The sequence below is a fragment of the Rhamphochromis sp. 'chilingali' genome (genome assembly GCF_963969265.1).
Source record: "Rhamphochromis sp. 'chilingali' genome assembly, chromosome: 7".
Lineage (NCBI taxonomy): Eukaryota > Metazoa > Chordata > Actinopteri > Cichliformes > Cichlidae > Rhamphochromis > Rhamphochromis sp. 'chilingali'.
The window spans coordinates 1,659,349-1,679,118 of NC_137934.1; the positions used below are offsets into that span (position 1 = coordinate 1,659,349).

At 43.6% G+C, this 19,770-nt stretch overlaps 1 protein-coding gene across 1 annotated transcript; it reads right to left on the bottom strand.

Annotated features, from left to right (window-relative positions):
• Positions 1-803: 803 nt before the first annotated feature.
• On the bottom strand, positions 804-18,519 carry LOC308399405 (occludin). Its single transcript, XM_080886664.1, has 9 exons — positions 18,240-18,519; positions 14,037-14,628; positions 11,775-11,966; positions 11,227-11,394; positions 7,325-7,488; positions 5,692-5,946; positions 3,456-3,627; positions 2,402-2,443; positions 804-2,271 (listed from the first exon to the last, which is right to left on the bottom strand). The coding sequence occupies exons 2-9, from the start codon at positions 14,613-14,615 to the stop codon at positions 2,173-2,175; spliced, it is 1,671 nt and encodes a 556-aa protein (XP_080742790.1). The 5' UTR covers positions 14,616-14,628; positions 18,240-18,519; the 3' UTR covers positions 804-2,172.
• Positions 18,520-19,770: the final 1,251 nt, after the last annotated feature.

The following is a 19,770-nucleotide window of genomic DNA, read 5'->3' on the forward strand; positions in this document are numbered from 1 at the left end:
TAAAAACATCCTCCTTTAGAACGGTGACAGTCTAAGGCTACGTTCACACTGCAGGTGAAAGCGCATCAAATCCGACTTTTCTGACCCTGTGCGACCATCTATCCGATCATGGTGTGACAACGTGAACGGCACAAATCCGATATTTTCAAATCCGACCTGGGTCACTTTCGTATGTGGTCCTGAAGCCGATACATATCTGATGTTTTAGAAAGCGGCTGCTGTTTGATGGTCATGTCGCATTAAATCCGTCTTTTACATCACCGACACAAGACAGACGCTGATTATCAGCGCCCGACATCGCGAATGCTGCCTGGCCATCCCGTGTAGATGTCAGTGAAACTGTTGGGAAGAAAACGTTGGAGAAACATGAACATTTTCCTTGTTTTGTATAACCTGCAGATTCTGACAGAAATCTGCAGCTATCCTTTGAAGCAGCGCTCCTCTAAAACAGCAATAAGGATCATTATTAGGCCAAATGTAGATAACACAATAACTTTATAACTTAAAGCAAAATTGGGAAACGTAAAGTCCGAAACAAGTCTTTATATTAAGGGCCATCAGTCACACAATACTGTTTGGTCTGGGTCTAAACAGAGCGCGTTGTGTGTGACGTCTTCTTTTCTGCATGCGGGCGCTTTGAGCGTTCACAATAGAGCGCGTTTGCTGTCGCATTTTATTTATCGTGTGAACGAGCAGACAAAAAAAATCAGATTTGATCAAAAAAATCAGAATTGAGCATTAAGACCTGCAGTGTGAACGTAGCCTAAGCAATTTCCAGCATGCTGGAGCGCCGTGTCACAAGGTAAAAATATTGAAACTGAAGGATTGTTGATGGATCAACAGCCAATCTTTATGATAGGAACGGATTAGGATCAATTGGGCCAGAAGCTGATTTCCAGCAGGCGGCAGAGAAGTGGAGAAAAGTTTGAAACAAATAAAAATCTGACTAAAACCTGAAGCAGGGAAGTACAGAAACGCACCACCAGAGGGCAGTATTAGCTCACATTAGTCTCACTGACTGCTGCATCAGCAGCGCTCCTGCTCCCCCTGCTGGCAACTCGCTGCACATGCACTCCAGAGCAAATAGAGAATTAGAAATGTTTATTATTCACTAAATTCAATACTTTTTAGACAACATCATTTATGGAGGTACACAGTTACAAAAATGGTCTTTTTATAATAGCGTCAAAGAAAATAAATTCTTACAAAAATAAATGGCTCGCAAATGGTTTTTAAAATGACAACAATGTTCTTCATAAAAATACAAATGCAAGACGAATCACAAGCGAGTCTACATGAATTTAAGGTGTACAGTAGATTTTCACAAACGCTGAGGATTAAAGCTCGTTTTCATTGGCAAAGAATCAAATGAGTTCAGCTTATCGACAGAAACAGCGAGGCGGGTTTTTCAGGAGTGTGATGAAAACATACAGACACTGTGGTTAATTTGACTAATTTGCATAGTTTAAACACACAACTATGAGCCTACAGTATGTACAAGCACGAATGAATCTCCAGGTTTTAGAGACCAACTGTAAATTTGTTCTGATATATACGAAGAGCACGACTCGTTAAAAGAACGCACAATACAACACTGCCACACACAGCCTGTTGGCCAGTTTTGGTGTCACAACATCTGTAAAAAAATATAAAAATCTCAGTGTCGACAAAAGCAAAAAAACGGTAAAAGAAAGCTGTTAAGTTCAGCCACATTTAAGGTCGTTACGAACGCCGACGTGAGAAACCCTCAGCTAATGTTCGTCGGCCACACAGAGGCTGCGTGTTTGCTCACCTACAACATCACCGACTCTTATCTGTGGAGGAAAAAACAAAGAAAAGTCGCCTATCGGAGAGCAAACGCAGAAAAGCGAGCAAAGCGTTACCTCGGGCGACTAATTATTAGGTGACCTTCAAACCGCCTCTCTCCAACCGCAGCCTTTGATCCTCAGGAGTAGCCGTACCCTGCAAGCACTGAGGCCAAACAGGCCGGAGGCTCCTCCCCTCATTCTCTCCCAAAATCAGCGATTATTTGTTTACAGTAGATCATTAAACTTGCAGCGTGTTCCCCGAGTGTGTGTGAGCGTGAGTGTGTCCTTTAACTTTGGTCTCAGCAGGTCACAGAGTCTTTGTGGCATGTTGGAGTGTATCGTGTGCTGTGGGGAGAGTGGGTGCTCAGTGGTTCTTGTCATAGTCCTTCACCATGCGTTTGATGTGGAACAGTTTGTGTCTCAGCCGGCGGCACTCTGTCTTCTTAGCCTGGTAGTCGGACGTCTGCAGACGCAGCACAGAAAAGCCCGTTAAAACAGAAACTCCACACAGGTTTGGGTCAAAGGTCTTTAATAATAATAAATAATGTTTGTTTTAGGTGAGTTAATAAAAAATGCCTGATATGTCTCCTCACCTGCTTCAGGTCCTTCAGCTGGTTATATTCCTCAGCTACAATCTGGGGAATAACACAGAGGTTATAAGGTTTGGTGTGATCGTCATACACAAAGGAAACATTAAAGCTCAAATTTTGTGTCTTTTATGCACAGAGAGCTTAATAAGCAATGACTTTTTTAACACAGTGGCTCTGAGTCACTCTTCACCCTCGATAAAGGCCAAGTCGAGAGACTCTACAAAGTCAGACAGGTTGGAGTTGTGATCCGAGAAATGAACTGTACAAAAACTGACAGTTAATGGAAAACTCTGATATTAGCATAACTCCCTGTAACAATTCTCAGAAAGGTTAGTATATTTATAACAGCGGGGGACCGATCAGCTTCTAAAAGCCAACGAGCAATGATGGAAAAAGCTCCTGCGTGTGACTCTCGGAGCTTAATATAGACGCTTTTCCATTAGTATCTACTCGGATCGACTGGTTTTCCATTACAACTGAAAACCAGCTAATGTGCATGATCGTTGTTATAGCAACGCATCCGACTGCGTAATTAGTATGCGTCACGAACGTTGAGGCGACGATATAAACTCCGGGTTAGTCTGTGTGGCTCCTCGTCACGCTCGGGGAACGCAACTCGTGACTCTGCAAATAACGCCACTGACCAGCCAATCAGTGGCGTGCAGTCTGACGACATCACATTTTAGTACCTGCTCGGATCGCAGGTACGATGACCTGATGGAAAACCCTGAAAACTTTGGCGAGTCGATCTGAGTAGGTACCAAGGCGGACTTTATCATCGCAGTTTTTTAAGTGACAAACACAATAAATACGTCAAATATAGAACAAATGTAAATGTTTGTTTTGTCGTCTTTGCAGATCCAGGATCGTATTTAAGATAAGATAGAACTTTATTAATCCCTCGGGTGGGTTCCTCTGGGAAATTCGATGATTTATTATGTGAAATGAGTTCCACTGAGAGGGAGCTTCTCTATGATCCTGCTTTAGTGTCCTTTCCGTGTCCAGGCTCGTGCAGCTCAGCCGTGTCGTGACTTTCTGAGGAGAGGTTTCATCTCACCTGGTATTTGGCTGAGGTGTCGTCCAGCGTGTCCAGCTGCCGGCTGAGCTTGTTCAACTGGTCGTTAATGTCGTCCATCTCAGCACACAGCCGCTTGTACTCCCGAAGGTCGGCGTCAAACTCTCTCTTATAATCGTGTCGCTGATCATCCGATGTTATCTCTGGGTACATGCTGGAGGAAAAGAATGAAGGGAGGCAGGTGGTGCAGAGGAATGAGTGATGGAGAGACAGCAAAGGAAAGAAAGACAAACATCAGCATTGCAAATAAATCTCGACCAATCAAAATGCAGAGTTATCAACTCCATCAGTCAAGTAAACGTTTACTTCTACAGCACATTTAAAACAACCAGCTTATAAGCATATGCACCATAATAACAGTCACTAAATCAACTGCAAATATACGCTAAAAATCATTAAATAAAACTAAGTAAAACAATGCTTTTTCTATAATAAAATCCAGCTCAACTAGAACTGAATCTGGATCTAGGAATATCCAAGAGCAGCTGGCTCACAGACCTCAGTGTCGTGATAGTTTAATAAGGTGCCGCCAAACCATTAAGACAAGTGCTGACATTTTAAACTGGATCCTGAAACAGAGCCAGCATCAGGAGACCAATTAGGGCTGCCACGATTAGTCGACTATCAAAATCGTCCACGACTGATTTAATAGTCGACGCGTCGTTTGAAGCTTTGTAAGATCCTGAAAGACGCAGGAATCAGTAGCAGGATTTAAGAGTGTAATAACGGACTGAAACAGAAGATGGCAGCACTGCATGTACAAGGATACCAGCTGCCGTTAAACCCCGAAGAAGAAGAAGCTGTGTCCCAGAATTCATAGCGCGGCCCAGTTCAGTTTCCAACAATGGCGGCAGCTACTTAGTTTTAATATTACTCTTATTGTTCTTTCTGGGTCACAAAATAAACGTTTAACATATTTTCAGGCGAGAATGTAGCTGTGTAAACCTCAAATATCTGCTCAGTTTATCAGGACACCGCATATTTTCAAAAGCACTCCGACGTTTTCAGAGACATCTGTTACCCACTAGCTCGATAGCTAGCCGGGGGCTAGGCTCACTAGAGCCGTGAGAACACCGGACTCCCGGCAAATCGTTTTCAAACCCACCGCCGTCTTTCGCTACTCAGGTTAAACATGATATATGAGTCACTTAGATAACTTCAAAATGTTATTGTTTGGCTTTTTTCAGTATTTTATTTGTTCCTGAGTAAATCGGTTTGGCTGAGATTAAAGGTATAGTTTTTACACAGCTGAATAAACATCAAGCAGACAGCTGATTATCAGAAGTGTGAGATGCTCCAGAATATACTCCGGTGTCCTGTTATAGTTTAGATAGCAAGGAGTTTATTAAACTTCACCGAAACAATCTGCAAATTTCATTAAAATTTAATAAACTATCATCTTGTCTTTATTTTTAGTTAGCACAGACCTTAAACACTTAAAGCTGTAAGCTAATGATAGTTATATAAGAGCAGATGCTGCTGGTGCAATAAGCTGTACATTTTATGTCCAGTGGATGATGATCTGATTAATCGAGTAATCGCAAAAAATAATCGGTGACTAGTCGACTATCAAAATAATCGTTTGTGGCAGCCCTAAGGCCATTAAAGGTGTAAAGCGCTCACGCCCTTTCTTTCATGCAAAAGGTGAGCTGCTGCTCAGCGTCCAGGCCAAGTGATCAAAGCCAGCATAAAAGAATGACTGATATTCCTTCAGCACAGAAACACTGAAAGTTCAGCTGTGGCGAGTTCAACTTTAAATGTCTCCCTCTGGGATACTGAAAGTGTGAATAAATGTAACCATGCACAGTGTAAATTTCCTGTCTCTATAATGGACCTTGTACCTTTGTCCCACTTCTCTAATTATGGCCGAGTACAGCTCATGTGAGGCGGCATGCTTTAGAGGATTAACTGCTCTCCTGGACAGAGCGAGGGAAACGCCGTGGCCTCTCGTCCTTTGAGTGTCTGTAACTTTACCATTTTAAACGTACATGTTTCAAATCAAGAGATGTTCTCCCTGCACTTTCCCTAAATGAAGGTACTGTGCATGGTCTTCTGAGCTTAGGAATTAAGTCGTGTCAGAGAATATAGGTCAGGTCCCGAGGGCACAACAGCATTCGGCTGCAATCCCCATCCTGAGTTTTTTGCCTAATGACATTTTCTTCTCTAATCCAGACTGTGAGTGAGCAGCTCACAGATAAAGTGGAAGATTATTTCTCACCTCTCCAATTCTTCTGCATCCAGTTCATTGCCCGTCTCTCCTCCCGTGGTGTACTCCGTGTCATACTGAGACTCGTCCAGTTCTGGGTTACGTCTGCGCCTCTTGCCCCTGTTTGCGGAGGGTTTGCGGCCTCCGCCCGTCTCTTCTGAGGGGCTCGAGCTGGTCCCCCCGCTGTGGAAGAAAATGTCCACATCATGGCTCTGTTGAGTGAGGTGTGCTGTGACCAATGGTCGGCTGTTTGTCCGTTCAGAGTACCTGCAGAAAAAAGACATGAGAACGCGGCTTCTTCTTTCACGGGCTTACCCCCCCGAGGGGGTAATGATTATAAGTTTAGAAGAGCTTAGAGCTCGGAGCTTTTTGTTTTTCACCAAGGAGATTTTTGCATTTGTGTTTTTCATCAGTTTGGGAAACAGTAATGGCAAACATCATCCCACACATGGAAAAGATCAGCAGCGTTTAAACCATAACGTGCTTGACGCTGCAGATAGGAGCACATGAAACAGACAAAACCAATCGATAACGTCAGCAGAGTTTTTCCATGTTGATCTCTGATTTAATGATCGATACTACTTTCTTACATTATGCAGCTAGACTGGAATTACATGTAAAAGAGATTTGGGGAGGGAACTTTGCATTATGAGGCTAAGATTTAAAAAAGCAGACTGTTCATCGTGCAATATGACCCAGAGTTACTGCAAAAAAGACGATCGCGTGTGCTGCCACCCTGTTTCCTTTTCCCTCAGCTTCCTTTAGCTTTTTTAGTTTTCACAGTGCAGAAAGGTGTAGTCGAACATTTTAAAAATATTTAACCAAAGATTAAAAAGCTCTAACGACATTATAATCACAATACTAAAAGAGTGCTCCTAAATGCCCCGGGCAGACGCCATATGGAGGAAGGCAAAGGTAGACCTTTACTAACCCATTTATGATTATTGCTGCTCATATCTACAATCTGACTCTGTGCCGTATGGAGGCTCTCAGTGACCAGGAAGCAGCTACAGCTCTTTAATAATGAGAACGAGAGACACATTCAATTTTATGGGTTTGTGGGGATTTGTGGAGGAATCCAAATCCAATGGCACAGATATTACAAGCTCCTAAAAAACAACTGTGCACACTGCATCTCTGCTGCTTATCAAACACAGGTTCTGTTTGCCTTGTGAGGAAAATCTGCACTTTGAACCACATCGACTCAGCGTAAAGTGTGTGTATTTTGTGCTGTTAACAGCACAGTCATATATATATACACATACATATACATATATATATACACATATATATGTATGTGAAGAGGAAAATATAAACAGATTAATTCTGCATCATTGAGCCAAAGAATCTGTGGCAAAGATATTTTGTAACAATCTATTTCTTTTCTCTTCCTCTGATACAATAAATATGTTCAATGATAAGTCCTGAGCTCAGGGTAAAGTGTGTGTTCTTATTAGTGATCTCACACAGCTGACTGAAGTGACACAAATCAGGAAGCACGAAACAGTTCTGTGGTTCTGGGACTGTGTGAAAAGAATAACAATCTACAATAATAATAATACAGAGTATATACTATACACGCCAGACAAATATCTGCAAGCTCACGGTGTTGAGATAAGTATTCAAAGAAAAGTGAACCACCTACTCATTGTTGTCGTACGCATCGTCATTGTAGGAGCTGCTCTCCACCTTGGGTGGGGGGTAGGAGACGACGCTGTTAACTGAGGCGTTAAGCGGCCCGCCTCCCTTCTCTGACACCAGCAGGGTCGGGGCATCCTGAACACTCCGGCTTTCCTCCACATTGTTCACCTTCAGCAGGACGGAAAAAGCAGAGAGAGCAGGTTCAGCAGATGCAAACAAACAGCTGACGCACTCAAAGACCAGACCAGCACACGGCCTCGTTTCTCCTCTGACACATCGGATGCACCAAAACCATCTACTGGGAATTTGTTTTGTGCCATTCGTAATATTTACTAGTTCTACTTAGCAAAAGCTTTGAAGCAGTGAAATATACTAAAGTAGAAAGTGATAAAGGAAAGCGTTGGCTTCAATGATGGCTTTTAAAGACACAGAGAACGAGATGAAGGAAAAAGTTTAGTAATTAGTACTTTAAGTCTGAGTGAGCAGTCAGGCATAAAATTGCACTTTGCAATCCAACTCCACACTGAGCAGCTCGGCTCGCAGTGCACGAAAAGCTCAGGAGAGCAAAAACAAAGGAGAGCTACAGGAGGTGAATTATAAATCAAAACTAAGCCTAACCAAAAATAAACCAATTCTTTCAGACTGCAATAAAATACTGTTTGTTTTACTGACGCCTGTTTCTGATCCTTAAAACCTAAAGCAGTGAATGACATACACAGCAATGCTTCACTTCTTTCTACTCTCTCACGTCTTCACGGACACCTGGAACGGATCTGCCCTTCCTGTCTGTCGTTAAACAAAAGGAGTCGAAACGTTTCCCTGTATTTCCAAGTCCTTCCTGTGAGGTCAGGTGACAGCATGACGGCTTTCCTCACAGTGAAGGCCTCAGGGTCGGTCAGTGTTTAAGCCACTAAGTGTATCAATGATTAGACCTGCGAACAAAGGCCTTGAAACGCGCTCTACTATCTCTACTACCTCGCACCGAGGGTTTACTAACCAACCACCGTACACAGCTCTACTCCTGTGATAACATCGACCAGGTTTTCCGCTCTCTAGGTGGTACATCGCTAAATTCCTGAGAGCTAAACATCAGCCTTGCCCCTAAAAAACAATAATCACACTGGGTGGAGCGCTTGGGTGGGGGCGAGCAGGGCTTCGTGCAGCTGCAGGAGAATCCTGTTGGAAGAATCTCAACAATGTCCTCTCAGTGAGAAGCACAGCGGCTGTGAGCGCAAGCACAGTAAGAATGTCTGAGAGTGCTGGGCCTGCTGAAGCAAAGCCAGGAGGCAAAGATTGACAGGAAGATTAAAAAAATGGCTCGCAGGCAATGTTGGATGTTGATGAGGAGGCGCTGACCCATGGAGCAGCAGTATAAATGAGGCATAAGTGCATGTCAACAAAGGAAGGAATTAGGGGGCATAGACAAAGAAACAGAGTCTTGATGGAGACTCTTAAGGTTTAAAAGCAGAAAATCAGGAGATGTGTCTGTGTCAGCCGGGAAAGGTCGGCTTGCATAACTTTATAAACCTTTTATTTGAGGTAATTAAGTAGAGATGATGGTCTTTACAGAAACTTGTTAGAGCAGTGACTAATCAGAGATTTAACTACTCAGACACGAGGTGAAAATGTGGAAGAGTAACCGATTCTTTGCTCTCCAACTCACCAATATTTTCTCATTATAATGTTGAGTTCACGCTGCTTAATGTCCTGACAGAACATTTTCTAACTGTGAAGCAGCTCAGGATGCTGCAGACAGCCCTGCAGGAACCGACTCTGATGACCTCATGCAGCACACACAATGCAGCGCACCACCTCGGGCCAGCTGAATGCAGCTTGTGTGTGAGGTCATCAGAGCGAGCCAGGCCTCCCTGAGCTCAACAACAGAGACGGGTCCAATCTCAGACCGACCACAGCCTTAGACTGTCACTCGCCTGGTGCTTAAAGGAGCCAAACGAGGCCGATGACTCATTCTGTGGCAGCGACGCAGGTAGTGTGTCAACAAAGTAATAAAAAAAGCCTGCAGTGTGAATGTGACTGGCTGTGATCATCATAATGATAGTAATATAAGGAACGTAAGGACAGGAGAAAGCCACTGGCACACGCTGGCCGATGTGCTTCATGTAGAGCGCAGTCTTCATGCAGGAAGTTTGACGCACAGACTACAGATCATATATGTTGTAAACGTATAATTATCTGCTCCCACTGATCATTAAATCCTCTAAGATTCATCTTTCTGACTGTACAAACTCTTCTGTGACTAAAAATATACTTTGGTGTTTTGACTTCTCAGAGAAATTTGTTCTAGTGAAGAGACTTCATTACTGCTCCTGCAACGAGCTTGATGACTTCACTGTGCTCCATTATTAGGCAGCAGTGCTAGTCACTGTGGGCTCTTCTCATTCACTCCGCCCTGCCTGTACACCTCTGCGCGCTATGTTACACTCTCGGGAAGGACGAGCTCTCTCAACAACAAACGGCTCTATATCATTCACCAGTACAACACGTCTGTTTGGTGGAACTTCAGGTATCTTTGCAAGAGCTACACTGTGACTCCCAGCGTCCTTCGACACACCGGTGTAATCAAATGATATTAGGCGAGAATGTAGCAGTCTTAGTTTTGGTTGTGCGGCCTGCGTCGGCTGTCTTAGGGCGAGAGGGAGGATGCAGCGGAGAACATGCAAACGCCACACAGAAAGGCCTGATGGTGGAATTGAACCCAGGACCTTCTCGCTATGAGGCAACAGTGTGAACCACTGTGCCCTGTTTAATCATAATTAATCTGGGTTTCTTTCTTTTGTAGCTGGCACGTATCTGCTATGTGCCATGTTTGTATATTTATCTGTGTTTCTGACATTCGAGTGGATGATGTTTGAACAAACACTAGATGGGAACAGGAAATAAAGACCATTAGTGTGATGAGGTGCTGTGCCGGAAACCTGCAGTACATTACGTGACTGAAAACATTTCTTAGATAAAAGTGCACGTTTCTCTGCATCCTTGATTCATCAGACTATCCTGTTACGGCTGGTTACGAACTATAATTAAATCTCTTACACAGCGCTCCCACATTTCAGTTCCTGGTCCTACATGACTGAAAGGCTATTGACTTTTAGAAAAACACAGAGGCAAACCACCTGCCTGCTTACCATCTCCTCGGGTGGTTAATGATTATTCAGACTGAAACCAGGTTGTAGGCCATTTGCAAACAATCACCGATTGCTATCATCCTGACCCTGAACAAAGTGACTCGGTCAGAGGAAACGTTAGCGTTAGCGTTACTGTTTCCCTGCTGAACCTTTCACAACATCACACATGAAACTCCTCTCGGACTGTGAACTCATAAAGCCAGGCAATAAAAGCATATGAGAGAAGTAAACTGGCGATCAACACCAATCAACTGTCTCTTGACGCAAGTTATATGTTACAAACAGCAGGGGTAATCAACAGACTAAAATAGGGTATGTGCAAGTCTCTGCTTGGCTATTTACAGGTCACCACAATCGCCTACCTGTCATTATCACTGATGACTATCTACACAAGAAGATTACCTCACTGGCAGCTGCCTGCTCACCTACTTCGCTGCCATTTAGCAACAAATCACATTATTTGTGACAGAGAGGTAAAGCAAGTCGGCTTAATCGTTTATGCAAAAGACACAAAACAAACCCCGCTGTGGTTGAGCATTTCATCATCTTATCAAATCTGTCGTGATTACTGTGCTCCACCTGAGGCTGGATTTAAACTCTGCGTGATCCTGCTCACTTGACTCCAAGCTCTGCATGCATAGACTCTAGGCTAGTTTGGGGCAAAGGAAATGCAGGAATGCAGGAAGGAAATGTGATTTAGTTTTTTAAATCCTCCATTTAAACCTTATTAAACTGTGTCCGCCATCCTGTTGTCTCTTACCCAGTCCTCTACATCTCTGCCCTCTGAGGCCTTCCCACCAACAAGAGGCTCTTCCCAGTAAATATTCGGTTTGCCGTAGCGCCAGATCTTCCCTCTTGTCCTCTGAGCGAAGAAAGCAGCAACACTCAAGGCGATGACAACCAGGAATCCACATGCCATTGCAATTCCCTGGTAACGACAAGAATATGAGTCTGAGTACATCACGAAAGAGATAAGCGCCGAGATAAAGTTGGTTTATCCCGGTACAAAAAGTACAAATGTGTGGCAACATTACGAGTCACAGTGCTGCACAGAACTAATGTGAGAAGGAAATCTCACTTACACCACAGTTTGAACAGGTTTTAACAAGCAGATAACAGAAAACAACTGAAGTCGTTACCATTTTCACTTTTAATAAACGGCTGATAAACACAGAAATAATCAAAAAACAAATCAATCAAGAAAACCTCTCGCAGACTTTTTACCATTTCAGAATAAACAGGTTCATCGGGCAGCGTCATCATTAAATAATCCTGGAAACAAATCCTTCATTTAATATAGCTACAGACCTCCTGTGGGTCCACAAAGCAGTAATGGTACAGGTACTGGTTGTACATGGGGAAGCCTCCCACTCCTCCCATCTGCGAGTAACTGGTCTGGTAAAGATTCTGGCACATCATGAGCATTGGATTGTACATCATACTGGAGGAGCTCTGGGCCATGGGGTTTACCCCCACGATGTAGACGATGTTTATGATGCCCTGAAAGACACAGAAACAGTGCACCGACATATTTAGTGTAAGAGTAAAGACACATGTGACATCTGAGGGCTGATTAGTGAAAGAGGCGTTTCAGAGGCAGCAGCATCAGATTACATGATGGCAAACAGTCAGCAGCAATCTTATCACATGTGTGGAGAACACATTGTGAGTCCAAAGGCCACAGTACAAGGAGGAGACAGACACCTTCCACGTTGGACTAACAAATGTTCACTGGCTCTCTGGCTTTCATAAGTATGTATTTAATAGTCAAATCAAGTGGAATCATTTTTAAAAAACAAACATTTATGTTAACAGTAAATGAATGAATCATCACAGTGAAAGCTTCCAGGTCAGCACAGAAAGTCAGACTCTCTCTTTTCACACTGGCTCCAGAGTCGTGCTCTGTACACTGAGCTCAATAAACGTAATGGTGTGCTGGATTAACATCTGTATGCAGCGGTCCAACAGAGCGAAGAGTAGAAGTATTCGGCTTCAAATTATGTTTCTGGTATTTCGGGTTTTAGAAAACATCCAAATTTAAATACTATTCATAACAAAGAAAGGCGTTCCCAGTTTTGACTGTCGGCGTAGGTGTGAGATGGGAAGCTTGCAGGAAAATACTGATGATGATATGATTATGTTAAAAATACACTTTATTATCCTAATGGAGTTCCAGTTTACTATCCACCTGAATTAACCTGAAAGAGCAGAGCTCTCACAGACATGCTTGCTGTCCATGTACGTATCTGTGCATGTGACTTATTATATCATTACATCACTGAACTCGGTACCACAACGACTATCAGCTGTTTGCAGTGGACAACGACACCGTCTACAGGCCCAATATTACAAACTTAAACTCAGAAGCTAAACAATCTGTTTGTGTTTCCCTCTATTCATATTTTTGTGGGGACCAAAATCCCCACGAGTCTGAAGACATTTTTGAGGCTCAAAATGTGGTTTTCGAGTCAGGGTTACAGTTAGGTTAGGCTCAGGCTCAGGGTCAGGCTCAGGGTCAGGGTCAGGGTTAGGGTCAGGGTCAGGGTCAGGGGCTAGGGAAAGCATTGTGTTAATGACATGTCCCCACAAAGATATGAAAACATGGTGTGTGTGTGTGTGTGTGTGTGTGTGTGTGTGTGTGTGTGTGTGTGTGTGTGTGTGTGTGTGTGTGTGTGTGTGTGTGAGAGATTCAGTGATGACTGTAAATTAATCTCCCTTTAAGCTTTACTGTCTGTGCAACAACAGTTTAAGTATATGTCTTGAGCTAAAATTATTTTAGCTGCATGATGATAAAGTTGAGCTCTTTCGGCAGGGGAGTTGGGGATTTTTGTCAAACAGCTGATGAGAACGACTACAAAAGGTTTTGTCCTAAATGGGAGGTTTATGAGGGAGCTCGGGTCACGTTGGGGTGGCTGTAGCTCAGGAGGCAGAGCGGGTCATCGAATAACTGGAAGGTTGGTGGTTTGATCCCTGGCTGCTGCAGTCTGCATGCCAAATATCCTTGATACTGACCTCAAGTTGCTCTCTGCATCCATCGGAGTGTAAATGTGTGTGAACGCTACACAGAAAGCACCTGTGTGAATGAGGCATGCTGTGTAAAGCACTTTGAGTGCTCAGGTACATTATTCACCGTGTTATGCTAGCTTTTGTAAATAATTGACTTATTTAAAGTACAGGGCTCCTGTGTTTCAGTCTCCTCAGTGATGCAGAAGCACAGAGTCAGAGTTCGCTCCATCAGATGAAGGTTCTCTTCTATTATCTCCAGAAAATTAGTAAAAATATATTTACAGCTTTAAAACTGTCCAGCAAAGGTGTTTTTATTTAGTTTTGTACCTTGTCTAGTTTGAATTTGTCGAGACTTCTTTGCTTTACTGATTATTTGCCACTCCCATATTTTACAGTGTTATGATAGCACAACCTGGCAAACACTGAGGAGACAAATAAAGTGTTGAGAAACATAATTTTCACATGAATATTATGCTTTCAGAAGATCACTCACCAAAGTACTTGCACTCCTCTCTGTGTGTGTTAATAAAAAAAGAGCACATGGGAAATTAAAAGCAGTTTTACCTGCAGGGCAGCCATCAAAACGCTGGATATCAAGACAGCCAGGAAGTACTTTCTGCTGCGGACTGCGTTGGTTTTAGAGAAGCTGGCAATGAAGAAGGCCAGTGCTCCTACGAAGTTAATGGCTGCCATGGCAATCATAGCAGCTTTGGCCGAGTAAGGAGAAATGTAGGAGCCGGAGCCGTAGTAGTTTCCGTATCCGCCGTAACCACCGTAGCCCGAGCCGTAGCTGCCTCCAATGTAGCCGCTGCCGTAGCCCATCCCAGAACCGTAGTAACCCATTCCCGAGCCGTACCCGTACTGGATATCCCACATGAGCGTGGAAGCCACACAGGCGAATATCGCCAAACACAGCACTATGACTGTGACCATCATGGCTTTGACGATCCCAGGAGGTGACAGCCATTTGTAGAAGTGCTGCGGCTTGTCCTCCATGTAGTAGGATCCTGGTGGAGGTGGGTACACGTTGTAGTCGCTCTGAGGGCCATGGAAGCTCGCCGCAGGCCCAAAGCCATTGTTGGGTGGAGGGGTGAAAGGGGGACTGTAGACCGGCGGACTCTCGTAATGCTGTTTGTCAAACATCGCTCAAAGACGTCTGAAAGTGTAAAGAGAAACACACAAAAAGTCCGTCAGCAACCGAGAGATCAACATGTACGGCGCACAGGCGGGAGGAGCCGTCCTGAGCTGCGTTTCAGCTGAACTGATATGAGCAACGCTACATGAGCAGATACGGGAAAACTAGGTGTGACTAGCAAACGAGGACAGTGTAAATGTTTTACCATTTACAAGGGAGTGCGTTTTATGATGGCACAACTAAGCTTTGTTTATCCAGTTTTCTCCTGTTTGGCTGAGAAAATCACGTCTTGGACAGATCACATAGAAAAAGACACACAGAGAAAAAAATGAGAGGAATAGCCGCAGTTATGAGGTCTGTGAAGCAGCCGAGTCAGAATCAGTACGGAGACGTCAGTACCAGGACAGGGAGCGCATCCAAACAACAATACTTTCCTTTCTGCCTCTTTACAGGCTGTGGAAGTGTCTCTAGCCTCACGATGTCCACAATTTGAATATTTCACATCTCAGTATCCAGCTAAACATTTTTCTGCTACACAGAGATTTGCAAGGCCGCAGTTTACGACATAACAATCCCCATTCTTCTAACGCCGAGCTGTACAGGGAGTGGGAGGCCAACACGTTTCACTGAAAGGCACGTAAACAGCTTTCCTGCAGAAGACCTCGAGGCCTCCGTTACCTTTATGTTACTGAAAACTGTGCTCTCTCTGTGTGTGGTGTAAATACGAGTATAACAAAGCGTTACACCTGCAACTCATTAGTTAGCATTGTCATTCAACAAATAAAGTGTAACCGGATCTCAAGTTTCATTTAAAACAGCATGTAGACACACGTACAGAGCCGGTGGAAGAGCATGTTTGACATTTTTCTTACTCAGTTTCTGTGCTGAGATGTTTCGGGGGGGTTATTGGTAATTAAAAAAAAAAAAAGAAGGAAAAGCCTAAGATGCCGAGTCATTCAGAAGTTTAGACACACAGAGAGAGACACAGTCCCTGGCACTGCCCACAGTGTCATAACTCTTGCTCTCTTTTATGGGACTCGGGTGAACACAATGGAAGAAGAGGTCTCGCCTCAGAGCCTCCATCTCAGACACCTTCCCATTATACCCTCCCTCGGTCCTCCGTGTCCTTCAACCCCCATACAATTGCCCTGTCTCTTAACTCTCTCCCCCGCTTCTCTCCTGCCCTCCATAACTTCTTGTCTTTGTTTCAGGAGCAGGAGGGCAAGAAGTCAAGGCTGCCCGTCACGGGAGCAGTGTTGCTATGAAACCAAAGTTAGAGAGAGAGAGAGAAAGAAATTGGGGCAGTGTCCGGGGACGATCAAACAAGGGCTCCTCTGTGCTGCTCCTGCACGGACGGAGGCAGAAAACAGAAAAACAGAAAGAGGGGGGTACAGGTGGATGAGCATGTCCTTTATTCTCAGCTGGGTGCTCGTTTAGTTCCTGCTACTGCGTTTGTTTATATCGGTAATTTAGCTTTTTACAGCAGCCCACTGTCCCCAACTCAATAAATGTTGAGCAATGAAACAAACCAACAGAGGCCCAGAAGATGCAATCAAACAATGAGTTTGAATGAACACAGGAGAAGAAGTCTGCAGCATCACATCAGCACACGTCTCCTCCTAAGAATGCACTTGAAAATGCTTTTATAACATCGGGGTTAACGCCCCTTCTCACGTCGATTACAGATCAAATACATTGATTACAGTAAATGGTACATGTTAGATGGCTAAAACAGACACCGAAGTTCCTCTTCCTATAACACCTTCCATACATGGCAATAAATTTAAAGCCTAGATGGTCTAGAGGGCTTGTCCTTTCTTGACTGGTCTTCTGTCATCTGTTACCAAGCAAACTGAAATGCAGTTAGAAGCTAAATGAATTTGGGGCCTTTGGCCTGACAGGATTATGTGTTTGTAAGCGTGTACGCTGTTTATCCTTCTGTGCTCCAAGTCACCTACACAATAGATTGTGAAGACACAGCGCTTCACAAAGCTTAAAACCTTCTTTAATAGACTGAGCATCAACTCTGAATGAGCACAAACATGCAATGTGTATAAAATAACTATATGTAATAAAAAGGTTAATATGGTGGCAATAGCTTTAATAAACATCTTTAATGCAATATCAGTGCTGTAGGATATTATTAATGCAATGGTAATAATGCAGGTTATATTGTAGCAGTAAAATAATTTCTGTATGTCCACACCACTCAGCTCTGACTGCGTGACTTCTACCTCACATTTAATTGCTTCTCCCTAAAATTTCCACTTGATTGCACAAGCAAAAGCTGAGCACCTCAGGTCATCTCAGGAAGAAATCAGCCAACAAGCCACTACACACTTAAAATACTCTGTTTTAAATAAATAATAAAACTACTACTACTATTACTACTTCAGATTGAGAGCTTGTACATGAACAAGAAAGATGTTTGTAGCTGCAGCACAATGATTGTTATAGCCCACAAAAACATGGGGATTACTTATTGGGGACCTTTTCTCCCAGTACTGGCCTGGATACAGTGTAACTACTGTAGCAGGAGTAGTACAACACCGACAGCAGTATCAGTACGTGTTTGTCTAACACTGGGTTGCCTGGCTCGTTTTGAGGCTGGGCAGAGAGCGCAGTGCTTGGACCGAAGTCACAGGTCACGTCAGACGCCCACCAGCCACAGTCTGAGCACCACTACAACACAGAGTCTCTATCATCCGTCGCTCATGAAGGAATTCCAGTTATACAGTCACATGCCGTACATCTGTCAAAAACTATTAGACCCCTGCCCGATGTAGGCTGCGACCCACTGGCACACTCACACGGGAGTCAGCCAAGACTTCCTGCTCAAAAACACCCACTGACAAAGCTGCACCATAAAATCTGTGGGGAATAATCACAGCTTTCTTTTAATGCTCTAACACGAAAAAAGCTTGAGGGACGCGTTTCACCTGGTGGTTTTAAAACCCTCCCCGTGCCAGACCGAGACACAAAGACAGGCACACGGACCTCCAACAATGACTTTACAGAATAACCAGCTGATTGAGGAAAAAGTAGGCAAACTGAAGCAGGAGGTAAGCAACAGACCCCCGGTGTCTACAACGCTTACACGGTCTTAATAAAGGTTGCATTAAGAGTCGGATCAGCCATTAGAGTAGCTCTGCTTTAAATATGAAGGATGATAAGATCAAGGCGCTGTAAGGTGTGCAGTATTTTGCATGGCCAAAGCACAACTTCACACACGCATGTATTTATATTCATAAGCGCTAACCTGGGTACATACATCACTGAGGTAACACAGCGGTCTAACTGATTACATGCTTCAAGTACTTTGGATTTAACCGTGATTTATTTTACGTCAAACTAAATACTCGTCGTGATATCAATACAGGCGGGGTTTTGCGCTCTTTCGAACAAGAGGGATTCTGGTAGTTTTAAACAGATTTATGTACCGAGCGTAAGCTAGCTAGCAGGACTCGGGGGTCGTTAGCCCACCTGTCGAAGTAACGAATGTAAACCCGACACTCGCTGTAACAGCGGCAAGTATGAACAACTTTATGAGACATTAAAGAAAGTTACCTCACTTCTTAGAGGCAAAAAAGTCACAGTCTGCATTACCTCTATCCACCTCACGGTTATCTTACCTGAGGTCGCCGAAGGGGGGGGGGATAGAAACTTGACCAGTGGCCGCCCTTATTTCCTGTCAAAACTCTCCTTCCTTTAAAAGTGTGAAGCTGTTTGGGAAACTAAAGCGCCCGTAGAAAAATGCGTTTCTCCGTTTAAAGTAAACCTCTATCTGAAAGCAGCGCTGGAGTGGTTTCTCCGTCTGTAGCAGCCGTCTGTCCCCGGCACAGAGGCGCAGTGAGCGGTCTCTGAACAAGTGCTTTGTCCCGCTGGTCCGCCGCGATGATGAGGCCCGCCGCGCTACACCGCCGCCTTTCAACCGCAAGAGGTCGCGCTTTCTGCCTTAGCACGGCGACACACCAGACGCACGCATTATTAGAAAGCAATGTTTTCGCAGCAGACACATAGTAATAACATTTAGCAACAAAAGGGCTCAAAAAAACGGAAGCAGGCATAGTCTTCCGCTAGACGATATAGTTCTTAAAGCTCATCAACAAACCGGCTTCAGCGTAGATGCTTAAGAGGGACCGTAAAAAGTTTACACTAGTTAGAAAATAACACCGAGAGGGGAAAAAATACAAATTAAAACTTTTGCTAGGATTTGTTTTCAATAAAAGCTGTATTTTTGGCACGTGCTCTTTAATTATGTATTTATTCATTCATTTGGCTGGAGGAGTTTTTACAGGTTTATACAGTAAGTCAGATATAAAATTAGAATAAAAGTTTGCAGTTGGGGGCCAACACATGTGTTCAGTGTACTGTCACATAAACACTCATATTAAATAACACTGATACTTCACAGCAGTTCTAATACCGTTTGATAAAATTAATAAATGGAGAAAAAAACTGGTGTTTTTAATAAGTCGAGCTGATAGAGTAAAATAGTGATAGTAGTATAGAGATGATAGTGCCATATAAACAAATACTGCTCATTTATTCCCTGTATTTTTACTTTAATGCTGCTCTGTTACACTGTTATCCTCAACGAACCTTAATAAACAAGGATTAAAGAAGGAGTTCTTGTAAATAAACCTTTGGTATTTCACTCCGGGAAAAACACTGTGATAGACATGATTCATGTTAGTGTAATGCTTTGTGATTCATGGCATAATTCAAAATGTCCTGTTTCTTCTGGGGGGAGGGGGGGGCAAACACTTGCTTTTAAAAGAATAAGATCACATCACGCTTTGTCTCGTGCAGTTTTTACTTCACTTCATCTCACAACCAATCGATTTTTGGTTATTCGTTTCCTAGAGCGTACAAGATCAAAGCGGTGCAAACTGTAATAGTCGGGAAGGTGTCACCTTTCGTGTTTACGTGCACAAAAAGAGTGAAGTTCAAGAGGTTCACCTCCTTGGATCGGTGCCACAAACACTGCTAGTGCCAGGTCAGCTAAGAGTACAATGGAGACGTGGAGAGGAATGTTTTACTTCATTCCTTTTAAATCAGGAATAAAAACTCTTCATTGCAGTCTTTTTTAAACATTTCCCCTTCTAGTGCCGCACAGCACAAGTCACGTCCAAATCCTCCACGACATGTAGCTGCAATCGG